The sequence below is a fragment of the Rosa rugosa genome, chromosome 1 (assembly GCF_958449725.1).
Source record: "Rosa rugosa chromosome 1, drRosRugo1.1, whole genome shotgun sequence".
NCBI classification, from domain to species: domain Eukaryota; kingdom Viridiplantae; phylum Streptophyta; class Magnoliopsida; order Rosales; family Rosaceae; genus Rosa; species Rosa rugosa.
Window position 1 is genome coordinate 63,177,063 of NC_084820.1, and position 13,626 is coordinate 63,190,688.

The 13,626-nt window shown below is 37.2% G+C and overlaps 1 protein-coding gene across 1 annotated transcript; it reads left to right on the forward strand.

The window, feature by feature from the left end:
- The first annotated feature begins 3,657 nt into the window (after nt 1-3,657).
- Nucleotides 3,658-10,836, forward strand: LOC133726031 (aconitate hydratase, cytoplasmic). The gene is made up of 20 exons (XM_062153478.1): nt 3,658-4,174; nt 4,514-4,621; nt 4,713-4,873; nt 4,987-5,079; nt 5,257-5,442; nt 5,603-5,764; nt 5,924-6,068; nt 6,163-6,305; nt 6,401-6,457; nt 6,552-6,631; nt 6,710-6,785; nt 7,360-7,545; nt 7,698-7,765; nt 7,845-7,963; nt 8,056-8,177; nt 8,764-8,862; nt 8,947-9,426; nt 9,846-9,944; nt 10,041-10,283; nt 10,422-10,836. Exons 1-20 carry the CDS (start codon nt 3,898-3,900, stop codon nt 10,488-10,490), a joined length of 2,973 nt encoding a protein of 990 aa, XP_062009462.1. The 5' UTR covers nt 3,658-3,897; the 3' UTR covers nt 10,491-10,836.
- Nucleotides 10,837-13,626: the final 2,790 nt, after the last annotated feature.

Genomic DNA, 13,626 nt, shown 5'->3' on the forward strand with positions numbered 1-13,626 from the left:
CATATACGTTAACTATCAAATCACATTACAATCTCAAAGGTCCATATATTTACGCAATTTCGTGATCAAGCACATGTTCACGCCTAACTACACACATGGCTATATGCATTATTAAAGCATAACAAAACTAGACAATGTCCATGGGAGGCACCTAGGTTATTCCGATTAGAGCTTCAATGCAAACAACAAATCTACAATTTTCTTCTCTGCACTAACAGAGTAACCACTATGTATACTATTAATGTGCTCTTGTCACTCGATGTGTGTCTCTATTTAGCACTAAATACGTAATTTTCCTTGCATCAATGGGATGCAAAAGAAGTTTTTCAAATTAATTCGGTATGAACTTATCTTTCACCTCATATAAATTGCATTACTCCGAAGCTGTCAAAGTGGTCAGGCACTGTGCTGCAATGCACAGTTGGAGCATTTCATATACGCCGAAGGGGTTTTATCTTGGGCCTAGGAAGCCTTTGGGTTCCCCTTGACAAAGTCAAAAAAATTACATTACTCCTTTTTCTTATTTTCTTTTTGTGGGGGGAACAATAATTTATTAATCAAATGTGGTAATTTATACGATAACATACCAGGTTAAATACCAGACAAAAGATGCTTTCCTATAATAAAACCACTACAATTGTTACTTTGAGTATTGGGGTTGTTCTGAGTCCTAAATTACATTACTTTGACACACATTCTAGCTGATAGTAATGGTAGGTAATGATCAGATAAAACCTATTTTACATAAAACAACCATTATTTAAAAATTTTGAAAAACAAGTTAGAGAGTCGTTTTATGTTTGGGGGGTCTTTGGACTAAACGAAAAGCTAAACCCGGTGTGCTAATATGACAAAGCAGACTGAATTGTCAAGCCTCCATGCAAGAAAATTCTAATCATCCAACTGATGAAATCGTGAGAAAGGTCAAGTCAGCTTAACGGGCCCTACAACCTAATAAGAGCATATTTTTTGTAGTAGACGAAAACCTCATAATTGATCAAAAAAATATATTATACAATGAGAATGACAAACAAGGTAACCATTTATGTTATTATTATGTCTCTGTTTAGGATCATATCAATGAGCGGGTAGAACATGTTTAAGATTATTTCTGAAAAGTTTAGAAGTGTTTTTTAAATTTAATAAAAATACTGACATTGTTGGAATATATAGAAAGTTAGCAACACACACACCCTTCGGAGGGTATCCCAGCAGAGCCGAACTAACCCAATAGTTCATTAACAATACTGACGTTGTTGGAATATATAGAAATGAGATGAGAGCTGAGAGCGAGTCCTCTCGAAACCCTAGCTCCGTAATCAGCGGGCTGCTTCCATGGGGGTTATTGTCGCCTCCACACTCTCGTTCGCCTTATCAACCTTGCTTTGGCAAATCATCTCCATCCTCGATGTGAGGGTTGGTGCACTTTGCTTTATTTGGTGGTGTTGATTGGGCTGGTCCGATTCATGCCTCGACCCCGATGTGGGAGGCTCCATGGATATCTTTGCTTTTTTGGGGTGGAGGTTATATTTATGTATCAATTGATGGCCTTTCTCTCATTGGATATGGTTGCCTTTCAATGATGGAATTAGCGCTGGGCTGCTACTATTGGTCTCGATTGTGATGTTGCAAGACTGTGGTTGGCTTCTAATTTGTGGTTGCTCGAAAGTTGGATTCGCTGGGTTAAGATGGGCAAAGGAAAGCCTGCCTTGATGCAATTGACGCCAGATCTGGTGGCAATCAAGCATTGCCGAGTTTGGGTGTCCATATCAAAATGGTTCGCTAAGTTTTCTATTATTTTTTTGTGTGTGCTGCTTTTACTTTAAGGTAGATTTATCATTTCTACATTCTACAAACAGTCTCAGTGTGTGTTTTCTGCTGAGCTGAGTGTAGTTTTGATTGGTTTGCCGGTTTCTTGTACGCTCGGATATTGATTTACAAATCTCAAGGTTGTGACAATAGTTCTATTGCTAGTAATTATATTAAAGACGCTGAGAATTTACCTTCAATTTTTGTTAGTATCTATATAGGTGTTTCATAGCAGTGACAATAGTTCTTTCCCCTCTATTTTATCTAGGATGCCATTTTGAGCGATTTCTATTACTAATTTCAATGAATTATTCTTTAAAAAACAGAAAATCCTAAAAGGTTCCACTAGGCCTGTAGTTTATTTTCAAAATGGCGAAAACTGCAACCGTTGCTTTGGTCCGAGCCTAATAATTCTTGCATTCTTAGTGCCAGCTTACGTCGCTATCTTGGCCTTGGAAGAAAGGTAAATATGAAAGGGCCAAGATGCTACGTGTACCCAACGGTGCCTACCTAAGTGGCAAAAAGCAAAGAGCAACTTGGCAAGGTATTGAGTGCTTTATCCACAAGGGTCATATGGCCTAGGTTAACCAATTAAAGCTTAACGAAAAATCGTAACGTGATACCACTTGTCAACGTTCATGGAACATTGCTTTTGTGACTCTAGTTTATGATAAGTTTCTTGAATATTTTACAAAAGGAACATCTAGATGGAATATGTAACATGCACACAAAACACATTATAATAAGCTATTATTTTGTTAATGGGTAGAATAAGACCTTTTTTTCTTAATTTAATGTTGCTTTGTCTATTTTAAATAATTAGTCAAAATATTTTATTAAACACATTAGAGTAAGTGTGATTGTCTTTACGGAGTTATATAATTTTATTGAGATAGAAACAGTCATAACGATGCCATATGCTTGCTGATAAATAGAGACTATAAAATTACTCAATATCGCTAACAATGGAATTGAGTTGCTAACTTGCTTACAGTTGTTTTTTTTTTTTTGCCTCCAAACACACACACTCAACTTGCTTAGGCTAAAAGTGTTGTTCTAATATGTTTGTCTCGTTAATTTGTGAAATAAGCCAAGTCACATGAACAATCTCATTTTCTTACTTTTAAGACACCAATTTTACATATGGCATTTTAATATAATTTCTCACAATCAAAATCACTAAATATTATTTTTATATTTCATACTTAGTACTTAGGGCTAGTTTGGGATTGCTGTGACTTTTAAAAAAAACTGCTGCTGCTGTGTTGTGAGAATAATTAGCTGTGAATTAAAACAGTTTTGTGTTTGGTAAATAATATTTTTTAAAGTGCTGTCAGTACATAAAATAACTGCAGAGTGTGTTTTGATCCACAACAGCTTCTAAAAGCAACCTCTAGGCTGCTTCTAAAATCTGCTGTCAGTGACCTATAACTTTCAATTAAAGCTGCTTTTTATTTATTTACCGAACACAATAAAATCTAAAATTTTAAACAAAAGCTGATTTTTTTAAAAGCGAAGCAATCCCAAACGGGGCCTTAAAGTTTTAGTTCGTGAACTTCATGAGGAGATGTTTAAATTTTTAAGTTTTTAATGATTATTCTGATTCGGCACCGCAAATAGCTTGGTCCAAATTAGTTGTCAAAGTATTTGGGCTTTTTAACTCTAGAAGAATGGATTGACATTTTCAATCAACACAAGAAAAAAACACAATTCATTTCGCGAAATAAATGCAAAGTTTTCCTAAAATAGACCGTTCTGCATTAAAAAGTAAATCAAATTCGATGGTCACCGAGCTGGAAATTCCTGATTGGACAGTAGCCCTATTAAAATGGCCCTGCATCACCCACCCCACAAAACCCTCCCTCCCCTCTCTCTCTCTCTCAGCTCCTCTCTCAGTCGACTACTTCTGGAAGCGGCACGCAGCCCTAGGTCTCCCTCCACACGCCTTCTTCCCCCTTTCGCTCTCCACACTCTCAGAAACGGTCATACTCTGTTTCTTCTCCATTCCTCTCCATACCTCAATCATCAAAATCCTTATCTCCAAATCCCCTGCAACTTGATTTCGTCTATGAATGCGTGATCGTCGTCATGTATATAGCCACAGCCTCTTCCTCTGCCTCGGCTTTTCTCAGAGCTTCTAGGGCACGGTTCTTCTCCTCCTCCACTTCCACCTTGTCCAGAACCTTCTTGGCCGCGCCGCCCAAGCCTTCGTCGCATAGCTTCACCGCTCAGAGGCTTCTCAGCTCCTCGGCCGCCACTCGGTGGAGCCACGGCGTTCATTGGCGCGCTCCCTACACGCTTCGCTCTCAGATCAGAGCCATCGCTCCCGTCCTCGAACGCGTCCAGCGCAGGATCGCTACCATGGGTATACGCTCCACCTGATTGTTCCTACTATCTCGGAGTTTCGATTTTGATTCGATTTGTATTATGCTGTTTGTGTTTTGGAAAATTTGGATTGGTTTTGTGGCTCTCGGACTGTGGTTACTAGTTGCGTAGACTGAGAAACTGAGGAAATGAAATGAAATGAAAATTCTAGTAAATTCGATCTAATTTTCGTATATGTATTCGTTTCGTAGTTACTGTTGTGAAATTGATTCGATTCTGGTACCTTAGGATCTGAAATTTTTGAGATTATTTGTTGTGATTTTTAGCTTTGAATGATGTGATAGTTTGTATACTGACTGGTTTGTCTGTGTGGTTTCAGCTCCTGAGAGTCATCCATTCAAGGAGCATTTGACAGCTCTTCCCAAGCCAGGAGGCGGCGAGTACGGGAAGTTCTATAGCCTTACTTCACTGAAAGATCCGAGGATCGGTAATTTTCTTTGTGTACTTGTTGTTATATTCTCTTTTTCTGTTCCTTGTTAATTTTGTATTGATGATAACGTTTTGTGTTTGTGTGACAGATAAGTTACCGTACTCTATCAGAATCCTGCTTGAATCTGCTATTCGTAATTGTGACAACTTCCAAGTAAAGAAGGAAGATGTTGAGAAAATTCTTGACTGGGAAAATACTGCTCCAAAGCAAGTTGAAATTCCTTTCAAGCCTGCTCGTGTACTCTTGCAGGTACTTCACTCTACGTCATGGGTTGAATCACTCTTTGCATGGTCAACAGTTTGTTATTACAACTTACCAACTGTTATTGGTATTAATATCTTATACCCTAATTTTGTTGCCAGGACTTTACAGGAGTGCCAGCTGTGGTTGACCTTGCTGTAATGCGTGATGCTATGAACAATCTTGGCAGTGATTCTAACAAGATCAATCCCTTGGTATGTGGAGTTCTTATTATGTACATTCACAATTCATAGTACTGAAGTTACATGTCTGTGGTTTGTTATCAGTGTTCTCAAATATTAACTCAATCAACTTGTAAATGTAAATTTAGTATATTGTACCCTTTTTATGGACTGTTGCATTTTCTTAGCACTTGTTCCACTCTTATGCAGGTTCCTGTTGATCTTGTTGTTGATCACTCCGTTCAAGTCGATGTTGCAAGATCAGAAAATGCAGTGCAGGCAAATATGGAGCTAGAATTCCAGAGAAACCGGGAGAGATTTGCTTTTCTTAAATGGGGTTCTACTGCTTTCCAAAATATGCTTGTTGTTCCACCTGGTTCTGGCATTGTTCATCAGGTAAAGTAGTTTGAAAGCAGTATATCGACAGATGGCAGGACTTATCACTTTACATTTCTATAATAACATAAGATATACTGAGCTATATGACATCTTGAATGCTGCTTATTTATACTACTATGTATCTGGGGTGGAGTTAGTTGACATGTCTTAATTTCAGGTCAATCTTGAATATCTTGGACGGGTTGTTTTCAACAATAATGGCTTGCTGTACCCCGACAGTGTGGTTGGAACTGATTCCCATACAACCATGATTGATGGTTTGGGAGTAGCTGGCTGGGGAGTTGGGGGTATTGAAGCAGAAGCTACTATGCTTGGTCAGGTATGTCAAGTCCTAAATAATATACAAGCACATATTTGATTTGAAAAAAGGGTTGCTTCTTGTGTCAGGCTTTTTCTTGATGCGTACTTGCATGCTAAAGCCAGCATGCTTGACACTCTTCTGAACTGTTACTAATTCTTTATGCCTTAAAACTGACAGCCCATGAGCATGGTGTTGCCTGGAGTTGTTGGGTTCAAGTTATCTGGAAAGTTGAACAATGGTGTTACTGCTACCGACTTGGTCTTGACTGTCACACAAATACTGAGGAAGCATGGAGTTGTGGGAAAATTTGTTGAGTTTTATGGTAATTTAATTCTCTCTAGGTGTACTTCAAGCAGTGATTGCTTTCCTTGTTAAAATGGCCATGTATGACGTGTAATTTTTGTATGTGCTTGTAGGGGGTGGTATGGGTGAACTGTCGTTAGCCGACAGGGCTACTATTGCCAATATGTCTCCTGAATATGGTGCAACCATGGGGTTCTTCCCAGTAGATCATGTTACTTTACAATATCTCAAATTGACTGGTAGAAGCGATGAAACTGTAAGTACTTTACCAAATAACAAGAGTTATGGCAATTAGCTTCCCAATTGTTTTCTTTTCTATTTCAGATAAGTGACCTCTTTATTGAATTATAGGTGGCAATGATTGAAGGTTATCTTCGGGCAAATAAATTGTTTGTTGACTATAATGAGGTAAGATCATAATTGTTCTAACTCGTTAATAAATTACTGAATTAACTTTTTCAATCTGATATGCATATGTTGACAAAATGTTCTGTTATGTCAGCCTGAATCAGAAAGAGTTTACTCATCTTACCTGGAATTGGACCTTTCACAAGTTGAGCCCTGTATTTCAGGACCAAAGAGGTGCTTCTTCTTTGGTGTAAATTTCTCTGGTTTCATAAACTTTATTTTTTATTCACATATAATTTGTATTTCTGGCAGACCTCATGATCGCGTGACCTTGAAAGATATGAAAGCTGACTGGCATGCCTGTCTTGATAACAAGGTTGGGTTCAAGGTGAGTTGTTAACCAATGCTCCCTGATCCTTTTTTTTTGGACGTTCTGACCCATGAATAATAGACATTGTTGACCTTAGGCTCCTTAAGGATCCCATCTAACTCTTGATCTTCGTACAATTATAATTTTCCTGAACTTGGCTATTGTCATTGCTGTTGTCACCCAGTATAGTCAACTGCTGCATTAATAGCTGCAACTTGCTCAGAAATAGAAAAAGAAAACATTATATGCAAGTACCTCATCATTTCTGTTCTTGCATTTAAAACTAATCTCCTGCCACTTATGACACTCATATCCTGCTTTTTGAACACCAATTTCCTCACATCTGAACCTTAGCAAGTATCGTTGCTGTTAGTCAATTTGCAGTGAAATTTTAGAGAGTCAGGTGTGGATTGAAGTGATTATGGAAATACTGTCTGTATGTCGAGTTCGTAGTGATATGGCATGTCAAATCATGGTTATAGGATTTTAGATATTCAGTGCACCCAGAAACTGGATAACTATGTAGTTGAAACACTATTATCATTCAATCATTTGTCTACCATCATTTCTAAAATACATTCTTATGATGCAGGGATTTGCTATACCAAAAGAGGTACAAGACAAAGAGGTGAAGTTTTCATTCCATGGGCAGCCAGCGGAACTTAAGCATGGTAGTGTTGTCATTGCTGCAATCACAAGCTGCACCAATACATCAAACCCAAGTGTCATGCTTGGGGCTGCTCTTGTTGCAAAAAAGGCCTGCGAACTTGGTCTACGGGTAAGTCATCCATGCAGTTATCATCTAGCATATTCCATCTCCATCTCTCTCTCTCTCTCTCTCTCTCTATATATATATATATATATATATAGTTTCAAATGGAATGTACAAGCTTCTCTTTGTAATGGTTTATTGTTTCACCAATGACTCAGGTCAAGCCATGGGTAAAAACAAGTCTTGCCCCGGGTTCTGGAGTTGTTACAAAATATCTGCTCCAGAGGTAGTTTTCTGTGCAGAGAATTTTGCTACTTATATTATCAATATGTATGGTCAATTGAATTTTAATTCATTTGATGCAGTGGGTTGCAAAAGTATCTAAATGAACAGGGTTTCAATATTGTTGGATATGGATGCACGACATGCATTGGAAATTCAGGGGATTTAGATGAAAGTGTTGCTTCTGTCATAACCGACAATGGTAACATTGATTTTAACGAACTGATATCATATTTAACTCTTAGCTACTTTATCTGTTGCTCCTGCCTCTAAATTTCTTTGCTTCTGTTGCAGACATAGTAGCAGCTGCTGTGCTTTCTGGAAACAGGAACTTTGAGGGCCGTGTACATCCATTGACAAGGGCTAATTACCTTGCCTCACCTCCTTTAGTGGTTGCTTATGCCCTGGCTGGCACGGTACTCCCTTTTTACCTTCTTCAAGTGCAATTTACTTATTTTGTTCTTCATATTGGTGACTTCCTATAGACAATAGTCAACTACCTTAGTTATACCCATAAATAGAGGTTGCTTTTTAACTGTATATTTGAGAGAAATTCTATCTCTGAAGAAGTGATAAGAGTTTTTATCAATTTATGCCAAGAGATTGTTATTGAGTCAGTAGAGTGGAATAGAATGATTTACATTCATTTCTAGTGATGTGTGAGCTCTATCTTCATTTGGTGCCCCCAAATACCAATTTTTTGACAAATGAATTGTTGTTGTTTAAAATTGTAGAAATTCCTGGGATATCACATTTTATAATCCCTGAATGTTCTCCTTGTGTAGCTCTTATATCGCTGTTATGAATGTTGGCAATCGGTATTATTTCTTATTGAATGATATTGTTTGGTATTGAATCACTTTTCATCAAGTTTTGCTGCCTGTTCTCCCCATGGAAGAACTACATAGCATGAGAGAATCATAATTTGCCAGTCTGCACACAGTAATCTATTTCATTAAATGAACCATTAACTCACATGATTCACCATCAATCATGTTCCAGGTTGACATTGATTTCGATAAGGAGCCAATTGGAACAGGCAAGGATGGTAAGAGCGTCTATTTCAGGGATATCTGGCCATCTTCAGAAGAGATTGCACAGGTATAATAGTCAGATTCACTCTGGTTGTTTATTGGTGAAAATGTTATAGGTTATGAAGTGAACTTATGATCGCTTATTTTGTAGGTTGTGCAATCCAGTGTGTTGCCAGAAATGTTCAGAAGCACTTATGAGTCTATTACTAAAGGCAACCCCATGTGGAATCAGCTGTCGGTTACAGAAACCAAACTTTACTCTTGGGACCCTAACTCAACCTATATTCATGAGCCCCCATACTTCAAGGGCATGACCATGGATCCTCCTGGTGCTCATGGTGTGAAGGACGCCTACTGCCTGTTAAACTTTGGTGACAGTATTACAACAGATCACATCTCCCCAGCTGGAAGCATCCACAAGGACAGTCCTGCTGCAAAGTACCTTCTTGAACGTGGAGTGGATCGCAAGGACTTCAATTCCTATGGAAGTCGTCGTGGCAATGATGAAGTGATGGCAAGAGGAACTTTTGCCAATATTCGCCTTGTCAACAAGCTATTGAATGGAGAAGTGGGTCCTAAAACAGTTCACATTCCTTCCGGAGAGAAACTCTCTGTGTTCGATGCAGCCACGGTGAGTTCCTTCAACCAAATATTTGCCCAAATCTTTCTAGTTTTGTTTTACGTTTGAACTCTCTTTAATTAAATGTCTTATTTTCCTTTTCCTTTTTTTTTTCAAGCACATAATTTGTTACCATGCTTTCAAATATTTGCTACTCACTAGTGAATTTACTGTCTTTAGTCCTGCAAAATCTTTCTTGTTGTGAATGGCATTTTTTCATGTTTCTGCAGTGTAGATTTTTTTTTTGGGTAAAATTTGATGAAGGTACTCACATCATTATTGGGAACTAGAGTAGGCGCCAATCATGCATTTCCTTTAAAATTTAACTTTATTGTAAAAGAATCAAGAGATTCAATGATATATTCTACGAGAATGGTTAGTCAAAATAAACTGTTTACTAAATCTTTGCAATAAATGTAATTGTATTCCAGAAATACAAGTCTGCTGGGCAGGACACCATTGTTTTGGCTGGTGCTGAGTATGGAAGTGGAAGCTCCAGGGATTGGGCTGCCAAGGGCCCAATGTTGTTGGTAAGTTGTTTTATGGCAGTGTTTCAAATGATTTCAGGGATTTCTTTATTGCTGTGGTCACTTGTCTGACTGAGTATAACTTCGGGCGTGCAACAGGGTGTTAAAGCAGTGATTGCTAAAAGTTTTGAGAGAATCCATCGCAGTAATTTGGTGGGTATGGGTATTATTCCACTTTGTTTCAAAGCTGGTGAGGATGCAGATACACTAGGATTGACTGGTCATGAACGTTATACCATTGACCTCCCTAGCAATATTAGTGAGATAAAGCCTGGCCAAGATGTGACTGTCACCACGGACAGTGGAAAGTCTTTTGTATGCACTGTGCGCTTCGACACTGAGGTAATTTTTCCTTCTTTTGCTTGCAAAACCATCTTCTCCTCCCAGTGTTCTGTTCGTCGCTCAAATGGTGTGTTATGTGAACGGTTTCTTAAAGTTCTTTCATGGTGGTTTCATATTTTTTTGTGTTTGCTTCTGCAGGTGGAATTGGCTTACTTCAACCATGGAGGTATTCTTCCATATGTGATAAGGAACCTGAGCAAGCAGTAATTGAATCGCTGTTTCAGAGACGTGCTCCACATCATGCAAGCGTATTCATTTGTAAAATGTGAGGAAGCAAAATAAAGTTTTGAATAATCGGAAAAGATCCCTTTCAAGGGACAGAGGTATTTTTTTTGGAAATTTATTCAAGCACTGCCCGGGGTGTTTAGGCATGTTGGTTGGTCTGTTAACAGGGTAAAACAATAGTTTTGAGTAATATTTTTCCCTCTTCCGATCGTTGCTTGTTCTAAAGCAGTTAAAATATATATACCTTGGGGTTTCAAGGTCACCATGTGATATAGGCAGTGTTATGCCTCAACAGTAACCTCATCAATGTGATTTTTGTTCATGGCAAGCTGATTCCAAGCATTGTTCCGTTCTTTTATTGATGGGCCATTGATGATTTCGGTTCTTAACGCCGCTTTTTTACTCTACTGTGATGAGCTAGTATTTCTTCATACCCAAAAACAATGTATTCATGATATTCTTGCATATTCATGATATTCTTGCACTTGTATATTGTTTGAATAAGAAGAATTTCTTTGAAGTGTCATACATTATACCAGCAAGCCAGCAGCATAAATCCCAATAATATATGGGAAAACACAACATGAACATGGCTTAATGACTCCTTTCCACTAACTAAAAAAGAGGAAAAAAATTATTTCACACTACTTTTATTTTTGGATCTTTCTTGCAATATTTGAACTACTTTGATTCATCACTAAGATTTTGGTACTACAGTTTCTTTTCAGAACATTGGTGTAACAAGTCCCGTTTCTTAGGTTCTTCGGTTGGTCTTGCTTCTCAATGAAATTGTGTTGAAAGTCTTTTTTTTTTTGGACTAATTGAATGAAGGTGGTCTGGTTAATGGCAATTGGTTTCACATAATGCATGAAATTCAATTTCTTGCTATCAATTATGATGCTTCAGGACATAAAGAAATCAGATTCGACACATATCTTGCATCCTTGATGACAAAAATGCAAATTTATGATGTTTTGATTTACTCTAAGTGAAGGTATAAAATGAAAATTTCAAACCATCTGCTCTTTAAACTAAGTCACCAACTAAACAAATGCAAGTCACCAACTAAACAACATTGCATTTGTTGTTTTAAGATTATAGTGAATGTATCTTATGACTAAGTGTAAGATTTTCCTCACGATTTTACTTCTAATTTCTATTCACGTATTTATAAATTCATTTTAATCAACTTGTAATTAAAACAGTAAGCAATGCTTTTGCATCAAGAGAAGTTTTAAATATACACCCCTAATTACTTAATACACCACCTATTTAATTTCTCATTCTAATATTTTACTAAATACACAGCGCAAAGTATCTAAAATATCGTAAATGATAATATTGATTACTTGTGTTTGTTATTGAGAAATCCATAAAGATTTATTATTGTTCCCTTTAAATAGATGCATATAAATAGGTTTTGTGTTATTTGAGCTCACATCCACCAAACACCATGTTAATCAAGTATAAAATTATGAGTTGAACATTCAACCAAAACTATATCAGTAGTTTCTCACTTCTCCACAGTAGTGGAACTAAAAAATTGTCATTAGAGGGATTAAACAAATTAACAGTTACAAAGTTTTTTCACATGTGATGTTTTATATTAGAAAATAAATTGATTAATCATAACTCTTAGAACAAAAAAGGAAATTAACTAAAAAATGGGAGTAAAGTGATATGTTTTAAAAATATTTAATGCCATTGATTTTGAAATTCTAAATATTATGGTTTCTAACCTCATTTAATTACAATTTATTTAAGAAAAAATTAAATTAGATAGTTTCTAACTTTATTCTTGTATTAAATTGGGGGCAATGTATAGAAATTTTTTGTGTTTATCTAACTTTTTATACATAAATATTTAAATAGAATAATATAAGGAAAATATGACTATTTTTTCTTCTTCTAGAATGCATAGATGTCTGTTTTTGTCATTTAACCTACCTACAAAATTTAATTTGAAATATAAAATAATAGAGATGTGTATTAAGTGATTAGGGGTGTGTATTTAAAATTTCTCTTGCATCAATAATAACAAAATTCAACAAAAGTAAAAAAAAAAAAAAACCATACTATGAGAGCAGCACTGCTCTTCCTCAACCCTAGCCCCCTGAGGTTGGACGATCTATTTCCGGCCATTAATAACCGATTTCTATGCCAGCCATGGCTCTGGCTATCACACAGTTCAATAAGGGCGGTAGTGCGGGTTGACGGGTTCTGACTCAACACCAAGGAAACACAGAGGATCCTGGTTGTCCTCTGCAAATTGCTTTACCTGATCTGGAGACCTTAGCTTTCTCTGGCGATGAATGGAACACGATCGATCAACTCCAAACCGAGGCACTCCTCGTCAATCTGATCTTGATTAGTTCTGGCAAGTGGTGTTGGGGTATGGGCGGTCGCACTGGAGGTCGGCTCCTCGAAGATGGTGCAGCTAGTCGGTACTCCAAAGGATGGCGCAGTGCCTCTCGACGTGGTCTCAGCGGCGCCGGTGACACAACGTCACAGCTGCAGTCAAGCTCGCCCATTATGCTGACTTGCTTTCTCTGGGTTGGGTCAAGGCCTCAGGGCCTCATCTTGGACCTCAAAGAAAGTGGGCTAGCCTTTTGGGGCTGGTTTATATCTAAGTTTTTTTTTTTCTTGGCCTATTTTACTATGTCATAGTGTTACCTTATATAGTCTATAGGCTTACTTTAAATAAGTGCGATAAATTTGAATAGTTGGTCTATCCTATGTACCACTATGACTCCCCCACGAATTATTGTTCTGTCCATTATTATGTGACAGTGGGTGAGTATGTAATGACCTTTTTGACATGTGTTTTCTATGAATGAAATTATTATTAATTAAAAAAAAAACAAAAAAAACAAAATTCAACATTTTAGATTACTCCAATATCTTAAAAAGGAATCTGTTAGAGAATCAAATAATATGTTAGGATATCTGTGCAATTAGACAGTTTTTTTTTTTTTTTTTTTTGGGGAATAAATATTGTTTCCAATGAAGTGCTTTGAAGGTTGAAGATTGAATTCATAGTTCTTATCAATTCTGGTTACACCTCCATCGTATTGCTAGCATGCGAGATGGATGAGTTTAGAAGCTCATGTTCACAATA

What these genes read in the sequence shown, in the direction of transcription:
- LOC133726031 (XM_062153478.1), top strand. Translation starts at nt 3,898, where the DNA reads ATGTATATAGCCACAGCCTCTTCCTCTGCCTCGGCTTTTCTCAGAGCT. An exon ending in ACTGAAAGATCCGAGGATCG is followed by an intron (nt 4,622 to 4,712) that starts GTAATTTTCTTT and finishes TTTGTGTGACAG; the next exon opens with ATAAGTTACCGTACTCTATC. An exon ending in CTGGTAGAAGCGATGAAACT is followed by an intron (nt 6,306 to 6,400) that starts GTAAGTACTTTA and finishes ATTGAATTATAG; the next exon opens with GTGGCAATGATTGAAGGTTA.